At 35.8% G+C, this 15700-nt stretch overlaps 1 protein-coding gene across 2 annotated transcripts in view; it reads left to right on the top strand.

Annotated features, from left to right (window-relative positions):
• The window catches only part of CDC50A (cell division cycle 50 P4-ATPase accessory subunit A), a 42744-nt gene extending 27835 nt beyond the window's left edge, over window positions 1-14909 (top strand). Inside the window, exons 4-7 of one of the 2 annotated variants that reach the window (XM_007456597.1) lie at window positions 2683-2770; window positions 3812-3958; window positions 4631-4837; window positions 12236-14909. In XM_007456597.1, the coding sequence (XP_007456659.1) occupies window positions 2683-2770; window positions 3812-3958; window positions 4631-4837; window positions 12236-12429 (636 nt within the window). In that variant the 3' untranslated portion in view covers window positions 12430-14909. The remainder of the gene's footprint in view (window positions 1-2682; window positions 2771-3811; window positions 3959-4630; window positions 4838-12235) is intronic. The other variant, XM_007456598.1, reaches the window with a different exon arrangement.
• Window positions 14910-15700: the final 791 nt, after the last annotated feature.

Genomic DNA, 15700 nt, shown 5'->3' with positions numbered 1-15700 from the left:
TCTTTCCCTGGAGGTCCTCTCACCTCAGGCCTGCTGTTTACTTTAGTGTCTTTGGATGCAACATAACTTCTTTATGTATTTACTTCATTCATACCCTGTTCCAAGTCACTTCTCACTTTACTTAACAAACTGTCTCCCCATATCATCTACTCTTGCTCTTCCTTTCCAGGCCGTTTTCTACAGAGCTGCTAGAGTGATCTTTTAAAAAAAGTAAATACCACTTCCCTGCTTAAAATCTTTCAGTGGTTTGTTTACTCAGGATGATCTGAGCTATGCATGACTCTCCAGTCTCATCATATGTCATTTTCTTTATTGCCATACTCTAACTACATTCCCTGTTTACCTTCTCAGAGGTATCAAGTTCTTTCTAAATGGTGTGTACTGTTCTCTCTGCTTAAAGCTCTCTTCTGCTTGCTCTTCACGTGGCTGTCTCCTACTTTCTTTAGGTCTTAACTTTCATGATACTACCTCCAGAGACAGTCTTCCCCTTATCTTCTGTCCTCCCAACTACACTGCAAGCTCATGAGAGCAGGGAGCATGACTTTCTTTAATCACCATATACCAAGTGCCTCTCCAGTACCTAGTACATGAAAGGCATTTATAAATATATATGGAATGAATATAGACACCTTTATCATGGCTCTTATTTCATATTATAGTTGGTTGTATTTGAGTCTGTTTCCTATATTACATTGTGAGCGGCTGAAAAGCAGAGACTTTTTTTCATTTTTCCATTTCTAGCACCTTACATGGTATGTGGTACATGTTAGGTACTCTTTATTAAATGGCTCTCCTAAGCCAGTTACTGCAAAGTACCTAGCATTGCTTAGTTCAGTACCTGATGCATAGGTAGTAAATATTTTCCTTTTCTTAAAAAAATTTCAATAATTTAGTAGTTAGAAGATGGTTCTTCGGGACACTAGTCCACCATCTTTTCTGTCTGCTGGTTTTCCAAATAAAGTTGCTATTCCTTGCCCCCCTCCCCTCCAAAATGGTTTAGTGGTTAGAATATATTTGCCCCATTGAGAGTTTATTTACCTTATTTTTTTGAAATCAGTTTTCATCAAAACATTCAAATAGTAATAAGCCAGTTATACATTGTCTATCTTCATGGTCTTAGAATACTAACTTTCTGAATGTAGATGTCTTAGGGACCAAAAAGCTGAGGAGTCAAATATTAAAGAGACTTTATGAGATTCCCTGCCAGAATGTAGATACAAGTCAAGGTTGGTTATAATGGAATAGCCCTAAGAGGGCTAACTAGGTTCTAGTTAATTTCAAATCGAGACAATCTTGGTTTGTTTATGTGTTGTGAGACATGGCTTAATGTGGCCTTGGAGTCGCAGAACAACCCAGATGTATACCTAATATCAGACTTGGTAGAATCTCTGGATTAATCCTACAGCTTCCACGTTTCCTTGAGATCTTCAATAGGGACTAAGTCAAAACCATATCTGGAGGACAGGTGAAGTACTGTTTGCCTTGCCAACATTTGTGCTTTCTTTATACCTGGGTGCACAATTTAGAGAAGATTGATATATTCTAGGTATCTGCATTAGACTTTTCCTTCCTCCCTCCCTCCCTTCCAAATTACAAAATTTGAAATTATCTACTTGAACGTGTTAATTTTATAAGTGAAGTGCAGATAAATCAAGGGACTTGCGCAAAGTCACATAGTACATAGCTGGAACTAGAAGCTCAGGTCTTTTTTTTTTTTCTTTTTAATATTTATTTATTTGGCTGTGCTGGGTCTTAGTTGCAGCATGTGGGAGCCGCGTGTGGGATCTTCGTTGCAGGATGCGAGATCTTTGTTTTTTTTAGTTGCGACATGCGGGATCAATTTTAGTTGCGGCGTGCGGGATCTTTAGTTGTGGCATGCGGGCTGTTAGTTGCGCCATGCAGGAGGGATCTAGTTCCCTGACCAGGGATCAAACCCGGACCCCCTGCATTGGGAGCCCAGAGTCTTCACCACTGGACCACCAGGGAAGTCCCGAAGCTCCAGTCTTCTTACTTCCAGTTTAAGATTCCTTTCATTTTGTGATTGATAATAGACGGCTTCTTATTTTTTCTTGTGCAGAAAACATTTTGTAGTTATGATTTCTGTGTTGATATGAAAATTGTTTAAAATGTCAGTTTGGGGGCTTCTCTGGTGGCGCAGTGGTTGGGAGTCCGCTTGCCAACGCAGGGGACACGGGTTCACACCCTAGTCTGGGAAGATCCCACATGCCGTGGAACAGCTAAGCCCGTGCGCCACAACTACTGAGCCCGTGCGCCTAGAGCCCGTGTTCCACAGCAAGAGAAGCCACCGCAATAAGAAGCCCGTGCACAGCAATGAAGAGTAGCCCCCGCTTGCTGCAACTAGAGAAAGCCCGTGCACAGCAACAAAGACCCAACGCAGCCAAAAATAAAATAAATAAATTTATAAAAAGAGAAAAAAGTCATTTTGACATACAACTATATGACAGTATATGCAAAGAAAGGCTATAATGCAGTAATGTTAAGGAATATATTTTGAGTAATTAAATGTGGTATTATTTATAGTCTTTATAATATAGACATTTTATATGCATTGCAAGTGAGAAATATGTAGGGATTGAATTTTTAATCAGTAATTAGGACTAACTCATAGTTCTCCCAGAGTCCTGCGTAATAACTTCTCTCTTCTTTCCTTCTAAATATCAGAATCCCAGTAAGGAATGTGAGCCTTATCGAAGAAATGAAGACAAACCAATTGCTCCTTGTGGAGCTATTGCCAACAGCATGTTTAATGGTATGAGACAGAGATAAAGATGATATATATATATATATATTATACTGTAGTTAGGAATATTTGTATAATCTTTCAGAAACATGAATGAAATTGAGAAATTCAACAGCTCTAAGATAAATATGTGAATTAGTTATTTAGTGGGGTATTATAATGCTTTATGACTTTCTTTTGTGAATTCTTATATTTTAAGAATGAATTTCTGTCTCTGGGAAGAAAGAAACAGGGACATTCTGCTAACTACTATTTCATACATGATAAAATAAATGCCAGGCTACCTTTACCAACAACTTTGAATATTTATACCATTAAAAAGGGGCTACAGTTGATCATTTAGAGCAACACTGTCTGATATGAATGTAATGTGAACCATATATGTGAGATGTGTATAATTTTAAGCTTTCTGGTAGTCACATTAAAAACAATAAAAAAGAAACAAGTGAAATTAATTTTAATTATACTTTATTGAACTCAGTATGCCCCACATATTATCATTTCAGCAGGTGATATTCAGTATATAAAAGTTATTAGTGAGATATTTTATATACTAATTTTTATACTAGATCTTTGATGTCTGATGTACATTATATCCTTACAAAACATAGTCATTTGGACCAGCCGTAATTTCAGGGGCTCTGTAGCCATATAGCTAGTGATTACCAGATTGGACAGTGCAGAGAGAGAAATTGATAAGCCAGAAGCTATTTAGCAGTGCTTTTTTTTTTTTTTTTAAAGAATAGAGGCAGATTTACCTTGCAAATTGTTTTAGTTGAGTTAATATTAAAACATTTGACCATATCACATATCAGCTAGCCTTGTAGGAAAATGACCTGGAACTATTGAGGGAGGGCAAGTTCATCTAGGATTATAAAGTTACCATAGTTAATTCACATGTAAATAATCAAGAGCAAATGCTCATCATGTGCCTGCTTCGTTAAAACCACTTTGGGGGGCAAGTACCAGATCCTCATTTCTCATGGAAGAAAGCCAGTACTATGGATTTTCAGTAGATGTTTAGCAGTATCTTCCTTTTCTTGTGTTTAGATACACTAGATTTGTTTCTGGTTGGCAATGAATCTGATCCTACACCTATTACTTTGAAAAAGAAAGGTATTGCTTGGTGGACAGATAAAAATGTGAAATTCAGAAATCCCCCTGGAGCAGACATTCCCCTAGAAGAACGATTCAAAGGTAAAATATTACTAATATCCCTTAAAACACAAGCTAGGCATTTTAATGAAGTACCTAAAATTTTCTGTCTTTAGAATCGTAAAAGAGTTTATGCTTTTTAAAAAACAACTTTTCTTAAGTTGTTGTCAAGTTAGGTAAATAAAATATGCAGTATCTTCTAATGTACTGAAATTCTAAAGGAAACGTAGTATATTTTTAATCTTGAATTTCTCTGGTATTTCCTTGTAAGTGTTTCAGCCATAATCTTTTAAAATGGTGACAAGGTTTATTTTAAACAAGTATTTATTTGTTTATTTATTTTAATTATTAATAGTTATAAGTCCAAATTTCTTTTTGTTTCTATGCCTCCTTGATTTCACAGTGTAATGTTTCTTACAATTATATCTTTGTATTAAGTCATTTGCTTTTTGGAATATACTCAATAGCCTACTTTTAGTATTCTCTTAATTGAGATATCAGTCAAATCTTTGTAATTATTTGTTAAGTTTTTATGTGAAGAATTGGTTTCTCTTTCAAGACTTCCTTAGAATATGAATATATTTCTACTTTTGAACATAAGGAAAATATTCATATTGTGTATCTTTGTTTTATTAGAGTGTGAATTTTCAGTGAAACTCTCAATAGAATTGAATGTCTTGTCTCCCCACCCCACACCGATCTCTCCTTTTTAAGGCACAACAAAGCCAGTAAACTGGGTTAAACCAGTATATATGCTGGATCCTGACGAAGATAATAGTGGGTTCATAAATGAGGATTTTATTGTTTGGATGCGTACTGCAGCATTACCTACTTTTCGTAAGTTGTATCGTCTTATAGAGAGGAAAGATGATTTACATCCGACATTACCAGCTGGACGATACTATTTGAATATCACATACAGTATCCTTTTTTGGCCATGTGCACAGATTCAAAGAATTTGAAAGGAGTGTAGTCCAACCTTGTCTCAGTTATGTGGCATGCTACTTTGTGTTTTAGTTTTGCTCTCTGCATTTTTATGAGTATGTGTGTATGTATGAGAAAGTCGCTTTTAACTTGTTTCTTCCAGAAATGCCTTTAATTTTTAAATACTTTGTACTAGAGTTCAAGCATCTTATTTGGTAAAATTATTTAAAATGTAGGTGCTAGATTTATTAATAAGTTAGATATTTTTACAAGAGAGATTGTAATTCAGCTTAATGCAAAGGCTAGTACTCACTTAGTAAATCTAAGTGTTGGTGGTACTGGGCTGTTTTAATCTATATTTTTTTAGATAATAAAAATCAGCAAATTTGTTAGTTCATATCAACATAACTATTTATAATTATTGCTCTGTTTACAGTATCAAAACATTTTTATCATTAGCTGTATTGTTCCACCTTAATAATTTAGGCATACTTTTCAGTGCTGATAAATATCATTAATTTCATCCTGACTATATGTCAACGTTATACTAAGTACTTTCCATGTATTGTTTTATTTATTTCAAGCATTGTGAGGCAGGTATCATCTCCATGTTATAGACAAGAATATAGGAACATAGAGCATTTAAGTAACTTAACTGAGATTACACAGGTGGTAGAAGAATCAGGGTTCATAATCAAGCTGTGTTGACTTGACCATCAACCATCACTGTAGGCTGCATCCCTAGCTGGTTCACTCAAGTAGTCAGACCAGTCCATATTGGCCTGGATGCAAAGTCTTTCCTAAGGCACTAACTTTTATTCTGAACAAAATCCTTACATCTTTTAATTTCTAGCCCATTGCTTGTATATATCATGAATGAAAAATTTTCAAATATTAGCATGTGTGCTGATGATCTTACATTTTTGATTTTTCATAACGCAAATTATAAGTATATAGTTTTAGCTTTATAATGGATTAATAAACGGTTAAGTTAATAGACCTAATTTCAAAATAAAGACCTATTTGTAGCCTTAGTCTTTTGATTTTGCACCTCAGTAGACAACTGAACATGACCTGATAGTGACAGACTGAAAGTGACCAAGTGTTTGAAACTAGGCCTACATAGCAGAAATTTTAGACAGACAGACCCAGTTTAGGTGCTGGTAGACCATTATCTTGAGGCGATGGCCAAAGTAGAGGGCAACCTGTAGCCTACAGCCTACAAGTAGAGGGCAACCTGTAGCCTACAGCCTACAGCACAATAAAGGGAAATCTTTGGAGCACTCAGGAATTCTTAGTTGACAGATAGTTTGCACCAAGAGAACTTTTAGGAGGAATGCAGACTATTTTGAAAATTGATAAGACAGGAATTTGACCTGCAGAACATTAAGGGTTAATTATCAAAATTGGGTATAAGGTGGGAACTAGGTATTAGAATCAAGGCAGAAGCCCACTTTATAGGGTTGCGATATAGAGAGACTAGCATGGGTGATTTGATACCACATCCCATAGAGTGTTGGGTTAGTTAGAGCTCTTAAAATCATTCCTGGCTCAGGTTGGGATTGATTTAAGAACTAGTAGAGCTGAGCCTGCCATTGGAGTCACAGACGGGCTGGGGAGTCACAGCTGGGCTGGGGAGTCATCTGCCAGGCTGGGGAGCTACGGAAGCTGGAGAAACAGATGGGAACTAACACTTGATTCAAAAGATGCTTTTGAAAAAGTTGTAAACCTTTTGCATAGGGACTTAGTTCTGTCTTCTTCTCTTCCCTAACTCTTGCCAAAACCCTAGAACTGGTCAGTGTAGGTAGCTCATCCAACATGTTGGTGTCCCATTTCTCAAATTTGTTTAAGGATCTACCCTTCAATTCCACTCTGTTTTAGTCGTCCATCCTGTGTCACACCGTGAGTTTCACCATTGCTCCAAATCAGCAACGTAAAACTTCATTGTCATGCTTTTCGACCTTGTGCTGAGTTGTCCCATACTCTCATAACTACACGCTTGCTACATGTGCTCTTTGAGCTCATAGAGACCCCTAATCTCTTCATTCTTCCTTTTTCTCCTGGTCTGTCAAGCTCTTTTTCCTCTATGGGTTTCATTGCTATTTATCTGAAATATATTTTCACATTACAGACCTTTTACCCCTCCTGTGTAATGAGAACAGAAATATCTAAGAAATGAGAAATTATATAACCCTTAACTTTAGTTGTTTTTGCTTGTAAACTATATTTGCTTTTATTTTTCCTATTTATTTATTTTCTTATTAGTCATCCATTTTATACACATCAGTGTATACATGTCAATCCCAATCTCCCAATACATCACACCTCCCCCACCCCCAGCCGCTTTCCCCCCTTGGTGTCCATACGTTTGTTCTCTGCATCTGTGTCTCTATTTCTGCTCTGCAAACCGGTTCATCTGTACCATTTTCTAGGTTCCACATATATATGTTAATATACGATATTTGTTTTTCTCTTTCTGACTTACTTCCCTCTGTATGATAGTCTCTAGATCTATCCACGTCACTACAAATGACCCAATTTCGTTCCTTTTCGTGGCTGAGTAATATTCCATTGTATATATGCACCACATCTTCTTTATCCATTCATGTGTTGATGGGCATTTAGGTTGCTTCCATGACCTGGCTATTGTAAATAGTGCTGCAGTGAACATTGAAGTGCGTGTGTCTTTTTGAATTATGGTTTTCTCAGGGCATATGCCCATAGTGGGATTGCTGGGTCATATGGTAATTCTATTTTTAGCTCTTTAAGGAACCTCCATACTGTTCTCCATAGTGGCTGTATCAATTAACATTCCCACCAACAGTTCAAGAGGGTTTCCTTTTCTCCACACCCTCTCCAGCATTTGTTGTTTGTAGATTTTCTGATGATGCCCATTCTAACTGGTGTGAGCTGATACCTCATTGTAGTTTTGATTTTCATTTCTCTAATAATTGGTGATGTTGAGCAGCTTTTCACGTGCTTCTTGGCCATCTGAATGTCTTCTTTGGAGAAATGTCTATTTAGGTCTTCTGCCCATTTTTGGATTGGGTTGTTTGTTTTTTAATATTGAGCTGCCTGAGCTGTTTATATAGTTTGGAGATTAATCCTTTGTCTGATGATTCATTTGCAAATATTTTCTCCCATTCTGAGGGTTGTCTTTTCGTCTTGTTTATGGTTTCCTTTGCTGTGCAAAAAGCTTTTAAGTTTCATTAGGTCCCATTTGTTTATTTTTGTTTTTATTTCCATTACTCTAGGAGGTGGATCAAAAAAGATCTTGCTGTGATTTATGTCAAAGAGTGTTCTTCCTATGTTTTCCTCTAAGAGTTTTATAGTGTCTGGTCTTACATTTAGGTCTCTAATCCATTTTGAGTTTATTTTTGTGTATGGTGTTAGGGAGTGTTCTAATTTCATTCTTTTACATGTAGCTGTCCAGTTTTCCCAGCACCACTTATTGAAGAGACTGTCTTTTCTCCATTGTATATCCTTGCCTCCTTTGTCATAGATTAGTTGACCATAGGTGTGTGGGTTCATCTCTGGGCTTTCTATCCTGTTCCATTGATCTATATTTCTGTTTTTGTGCCAGTACCATATTGTCTTGATGACTGTAGCTTTGTAGTATAATCTGAAGTCAGGGAGTCTGATTCCTCCAGCTCTGTTTTTTTCCCTCAAGACTGCTTTGGCTATTTGGGGTCTTTTGTGTCTCCATTACAAATTTTAAGATTTTTTGTTCTAGTTCTGTAAAAAGTGCCATTGGTAATTTGATAGGGATTGCACTGAATCTGTAGATTGTTTTGGGTAGTCATTTTCACAATATTGATTCTTTCAATCCAAGAACATGGTATATCTCTCCATCTGTTGGTATCATCTTTAATTGCTTTCATCAGTGTCTTATAGTTTTCTGTATACAGGTCTTTTGTCTCCCTAGGTAGGTTTATTCCTAGGTATTTTATTCCTTTTGTTGCAATGGTAAATGGGAGTGTTTCCTTAATTTCTCTTTCAGGTTTTTTATCATTAATGTATAGGAATACAGGAGATTTCTGTGCATTAATTTTGTATCCTGCAACTTTACCAAATTCATTGATTAGTTGTTTTCTGGTGGCATCTTTAGGATTCTCTATGTATAGTGTCATGTCATCTGCAAACAGGGACAGTTTTACTTCTTTTTTTCCAATTTGTATTCCTTTTATTTCTTTTTCTTCCCGGATGCCGTGGCTAGGACCTCCAAAACTATGTTGAATGATAGTGGTGAGAGTGGACATCCTTGTCTTGTTCCTCATCTTAGAGGAAATGCTTTCAGTTTTTCCCCATTGAGAATGATGTTGGCTGTGGGTTTGTCATATACGGCCTTTATTATGTTGAAGTAGTTTCCCTCTGTGCCCACTTTCTGGAGAGTTTTTATCATAAATGGGTGTTGAATTTTGTCAGAAACTTTTTCTGCAGCTATTGAGATGATCATATGGTTTTTCTCCTTCAGTTTGTTAATAAGGTGTATCACTTTGATTGATTTGCGTATATTGGAGAATCCTTGCATCCCTGGGATAAATCCCACTTGATCATGGTATATGATCCTTTTAATGTGCTGTTGGATTCTGTTTGCTAGTATTTTGTTGAGGATTTTTGCATCTATATTCATCAGTGATATTGGTCTGTAATTTTCTTTTTTTGTAGTATCTTTGTCTGGTTTTGGTATCAGGGTGTTGGTGGCTTCATAGAATGAGTTTGGGAGTGTTCCTTCCTCTGCAATTTTTTGGAAGAGTTTGAGAAGGATGGGTGTTAGCTCTTCTCTAAATGTTTGATAGAATTCACCTGTGAAGCCATCTGGTCCTGGGCTTTTGTTTGTTGGAAGATTTTTAATCACAGTTTCAATTTCATTCCTTGTGATTGGTCTGTTCATATTTTCTGTTTCTTCCTGGTTCAGTCTTGGAAGGTTATACCTTTCAAAGAAGTTGTCCATTTCTTCCAGGTTGTCCATTTTATTGGCATAGGGTTGCTTACAGTAGTCTCTTAGGATGCTTTGTATATCTGTGGTGTCTGTTGTAACTTCTCCTTTTTCATGTGTAATTTTATTGATTTGAGTCCTCTCCCTCTTTTTCTTGATGAGTCTGGCTAATGGTTTATCTATTTTGTTTATCTTCTCAAAGAACCAGCTTTTAGTTTTATTGATCTTTGCTATTGTTTTCTTTGTTTCTGTTTCATTTATTTCTGCTCTGATCTTTATGATTTCTTTCCATCTGCTAACTTTGGGTTTTGTTTGTTCTTCTTTCTCTAGTTCCTTTAGGTGTAAGGTTAGATTGTTTATTTGAGATGTTTGTTGTTTCTTGAGGTAGGCTTGTATAGCAATAAACTTCCTTCTTAGAACTGCTTTTGCTGCATCCCATAGATTTTGGATAGTCGTGTTTTCATTGTCATTTGTCTCTAGGTATTTTTTGATTTCCTCTTTGATTTCTTCAGTGATCTCTTGGTTATTCAGTAACGTATCGTTTAGCCTCCATGTGTTTGTGTTATCTTACGTTTTTTTCCCTGTAATTGATTTCTAATCTCATAGCGTTGTGGTCAGGAAAGATGCTTGATATGATTTCAGTTTTCTTAAATTTACTGAGGCTTGATTTGTGACCCAAGATGTGATATGCCCTGGAGAATGTTCCGTGTACACTTGAGAAAAAAGTGTAATCTGCTGTTTTTGGATGGAATGTCCTATAAATATCAGTTAAATCTATCTGGTGTATTGTGTCATTCTAAGCTTGTGTTTCCTTATTAATTTTCTGTTTGCATGATCTGTCCATTGGTGTAAGTGAGGTGTTAAAGTCCCCCACTATTATTGTGTTACTGTCAATTTCCTCTTTTAGAGCTGTTAGCAGTTGCCTTATATATTGAGGTGCTCCTATGTTGGGTGCATATATATTTATAATTGTTATATCTTCTACTTGGGTTGATTTGATCATTACTTAGTGTCCTTCCTTGTCTCTTGTAACATTCTTTATTGTAAAGTCTATTTTATCTGATATGAGTATTGCTACTCCAGCTTTCTTTTGATTTCCATTTGCATGGAATATCTTTTTCCATCCCCTCACCTTCAGTCTGTTTATGTCCCTAGGTCTGAATTGGGCCTCTTATAGACAGCATATATATGGGTCTTGTTTTTGTATCCATTCAGCAAGCCTGTGTCTTTTGGTTGGAGCATTTCCTCCATTCACGTTTAAGGTAGTTATTGATATGTATGTTCCTATTGCCATTTTCTTAATTGTTTTGGGTTTGATTTTGTAGGTCCTTTTCTTCTCTTGTGATTCCCACTTAGAGAAGTTCCTTTAGCATTTGTTGTAGAGCTGGTTTGGTGGTGCTGAATTCTCTTAGCTTTTGCTTGTCTGTAAAGCTTTTGATTTCTCCTTCGAATCTGAATGAGATCCTTGCTGGGTAGAGTAATCTTGGTTGTAGATTCTTCCCTTTCACCACTTTAAGTATATCATGCCACTCCCTTCTGGCTTGTAGAGTTTCTGCGGAGAAATCAGCTGTTAACCTTATGGGAGTTCCCTTGTATGTTATTTGTTGCTTTTCCCTTGCTGCTTTCAATAATTTTTCTTTGTCTTTAATTTTTGTCAATTTGATTACTATGTGTCTCGGCATGTTTCTTCTTGGATTTATCCTGCCTGGGACTCTCTGTGCTTCCTGGACTTGGGTGGCTATTTCCTTTCCCATGTTATAATCCTTTAAATATTTTTTTCGGGTCCTTTCTCTCCTCTTCTCTGGGACCTTTGTAATGCAAGTGTTGTTGTGTTTAATGTTGTCCCAGAGGTCTCTTAGGCTGTCTTCATTTCTTTTCATTCTTTTTTCTTTATTCTGTTCCACAGCAGTGAATTGCACCATTCTCTCTTCCAAGTCACTTATCCGTTCTTCTGCCTGTTATTCTGCTATTGATTCCTTCTAGTGTATTTTTCATTTCAGTTATTGTATTGTTCATCTCTGTTTGTTGGTTCTTTAATTCTTCTAAGTCTTTCTTAAACATTTCTTGCATCTTCTCGATCTTTGCCTCCATTCTTATTCCGAGGTCCTGGATCATCTTCACTATCATTATTCTGAATTCTTTTTCTGGAAGGTGGCCTATCTCCACTTCATTTAGTTGTTTTTCTGGGGTTTTATCTTGTTCCTTCATCTGGTACATAGCCCTCTGCCTTTTCATCTTGTCTCTTTATTGGCTTTTACTACTAACATTTAATTTGTGAAATCAGTCCTTTCGGATAATAATTATATAATTATTTTGTGATTCAGAACGTATGAGTAAGGTGCCTGTGTATTGTAGAATTATACCATGAATTACAAGCAATTAAATACCAACTTTTTAAGTTGTATTTTATAAATCAAGTAACTAGACATGGAAAAGTCTTCCTATACGCTCTTCAGATTACCCTGTACATTCATTTGATGGACGAAAACGGATGATCTTGAGCACTATTTCATGGATGGGAGGAAAAAATCCATTTTTGGGGATTGCTTACATCGCTATTGGATCCATCTCCTTCCTTCTGGGAGTTGTACTGCTAGTAATTAATCATAAATATAGAAACAGTAGTAATACTGCCGACATTACCATTTAATTTTATATTTTGAAAACAAATTTACTGCATGTGCATCAAGGCCAGTCCTGTTCAACCTAGCTTTCAAATGCTGATGTCTGATTAGTATGTCATTTTTGAAGTTGGCACATAACTGTTTTTTTTTAAAGCTGTCTTTGTCCTTTGCTTCTTCCTATGGATGACTTATGAAAATATATGACGGGTATAAAACAAATTCGCTATACCGATCATATCAACACTGTAACTGCTGAAATGGCATTCTTATGTTTCCTTTTTGTTGGGACAGTCCGTATGATGCATGGAGCCTCTTTCATGTGAAATGCGTCTGCTGCTTAAATGTTTATGCTGTGTTGATAATATTATATTGACATATGATACTGTATATGTGTGCCTATTGTGTGAAGAAAGGGATTACAAGATATGTGAGTATAATGACTTGCTAACCCTTCAGGATTCATAGTTACAAAAAGATGAAGAAAGACCAAATTAAATAAAACACTTCATCCTTTTCACAGGTCGTGTGTAAAGGCTTAAAGTACCATCTTTGTTGAGGTGGTTCATGTATTCAGTTTATCCAGTACAGTTCTTTGTCAAGCTTAGATTTGATTTCAAAGGACCTATTTACCTGTCTAGAATAGGAGTTAATGCTCATGGTAGGTCTCCGGTAGGAAGATTTAAAATTCCTCTTTCCATTTGGTTAAGATGTTGCAGTCAGGAAACCCATCTCATTTGATGTTTTTACATGTGACCATTTCCCTCGAAGCTTACACTTCATAAGGGATGAAAGAATATAGGTGAGATGGGAAAGCTTCTTGGCCGACCTTTATCTTCTGCCTCAACTGTCAACCAGATGTAAATGTTCAAAGGAGACTGTTTTCATTGTGGTATTTAACGTTAAGAAATTTGCTTCAGCATTGGAAATACCTCAAGCTGTTTTTATTTTGCAGGTAAGTGTTTTGACTTAAGTACTAATATTATCTTGCAGAAATTTTGGAAAACAGTAACCTTCATTTCCTCTATATTTCATTCAGTTTTTACATATAGGTCAAGGATGAATATGTATGCACATTCTCTTTAGTTAAGCCACCAGTTGTTTTGGTTGGTTTTTCTAAGATGTACTTTAAAAAGAAGTTCTTTAAATTTCCTAATTAAATTCTGGAGATTTTGGAGTATGTACATGATAAATTATATGTGCTTGAAGTTATTTTATTTTCTATTAACTGGAATTATTTTTAATATTCCTTATTGAATAAATGCTGTAATTTGTTTGCTATGGAGCTTATTCTTGAATGTAAACTTATTTTTTCACATGCATGAAGTGTATGTCTTAATCAGAGGTGGCTTAATTGCATTGAAATGGCTATTTTTTTTTTTTTTTTTAACTAAAATAACATATGTTTGTATAGAAGAATGCCTGTTTGAATTCGGAGTTTGTAATGGTTTCCTTTGTTTATATTTTAAATCAAAAGGTCTGGGTAATGTATCAGTTTTGATTAATATGTTTTTTAAAAAAAATAATGTAATGGTTAATAGTAGAAATGTGCCACACTTCTTAAGTTTTGTATAATATGAAATTCAGTTAAAAGAACTTGTAGTTCATAATGACTTTCAACAGATAGAATTATTACTTGCATTAAGTACTTAATGTATAATTGTCCTGAAATTTCTGAGTGCATAGGGTTTTCTTTGTGTAAAACTATTCTTTGTTTTATCAGTCCTTCAGAATATGGTTATTTATTCTGATAATTGACCCTCTTGCACATGGCAGTTTATTTTCTGGGGCATATCATTGGGGGAGAGGGCTTCTCCCAGTCTTTGCAGATTGAGTTTGTGCTGCTTAAGAAGGACTGCCGTCGTGCATCTCTTTTTCTAACTGGGGGACCAGAGGTGCTGCTACAGAAAAGTTGAAGAGCTCTTCCAACACTTTCTCATCTGTGGTGAAGATGGAATCTTAAAATATATTTGGAGTTTTATCTATTTTACAAGTACATTGATGGCCTAAGTTCTCCCTTGTCTCCTGCCATTTGAGCTGTAAGCGATTCCTGTTGCTGAATATGAAGAATGTGGAACATTCATATGGCCTCTGTGACTGGCGGAAGGAAAACGTTTCTTTCTTATGGGCTTTATGCTGATCTTTTGGAAACACTGATGTCATACTCAACTTTCAAAGAATCATATTGCATTTTAAGACAACTAGGTTAAGTAGAAGGCATTGAAGAATGTACTAACTTGCAGGAAATATTTTGATATATGAAGTTCCCAACTGAAGGAATTTCTTTGAAAGAAGAAATTTCTTTGAAATTTCTTTGAAATCAGAAAGCAGTTTAAAAGTAAATTGGTAAAAATAACTGTACTACCTAATAGAAAATTATTCAGCGAAGAGGAGAGTCAAGTCAAGTGAATATTATTTGTTTCTTGGTTACAGTATTTGTAACTTTGATTATATTGAAAGATAACTTTCTGTTAGTATGTTCTGTATTAATAAAAATGAACAAAATTAATTTTGCTCTGTTCAGGTGTCTTGCTAAAATAACAGTGCCCCAGTGTTGTTGCAGATGTTTAGCACTAAATTGTAGCCCAGGCTCAATGAGTCCAAATTTTAACATTTCCATGCCTAGATTTGATTGCCATATGTGAATATGTTAATCACTCTGATAGCATTAACTGCAGGATTTATGCATGTTACTGAGAAACATCTGTTCTTACCAAGAAGTGGTCAGATTATAACCTGTTATAAGCAGACAGGCTAAATTTGGTATTAGATCAAGGGAAATTTCTGGTAAATAGAAAATGAATAACTGGTTATAGAGACAATGATGATGAAAATAATGAAGTGGGCAGGGACATAGGAAATGAAAAGCCAGACTAGCAAAGAGGAGCAGCTGAGTGGTAGGCATAACGACTGCTGTTCAGCCTGCTTGCCCCCTGTCTTGATGGAAACACTGCCTTAGAATTATTGTACGATCCTTTGTTGGTTAAGCTTCAAAGTTCTGTTCTTTGTGAACATGGTTAGTTTGAGGGGAGGGTGGAGGGAGTAAGGAAGTGCTGCTTCGAGAAGAATTTGGTGCATAAATGTTTGTTGTAGTATTTGGATTATCTAGTAAAGTGTTTTAGAGCCCCTTTTTAGCCCATGCCCCCTTCAATAAACGTAAAAATCACATTTCCCCTAATGTCATTTGAAATTTCAAAATAAATATCATTTAAAAATAAATAAATAGATATCATGTCTAAAATCAAATCAGACCATGGTGACCTTATTTTCTTTTATATATGTAAAATTTGTCAAAGTAAC

This window comes from Lipotes vexillifer, unplaced genomic scaffold (assembly GCF_000442215.2).
Source record: "Lipotes vexillifer unplaced genomic scaffold, Lipotes_vexillifer_v1.1 scaffold1226, whole genome shotgun sequence".
NCBI classification, from domain to species: Eukaryota; Metazoa; Chordata; class Mammalia; order Artiodactyla; family Lipotidae; genus Lipotes; species Lipotes vexillifer.
The sequence above is the reverse complement of the archived record's forward strand: the minus strand, read 5'-3'. Positions and strand labels throughout refer to the sequence as shown.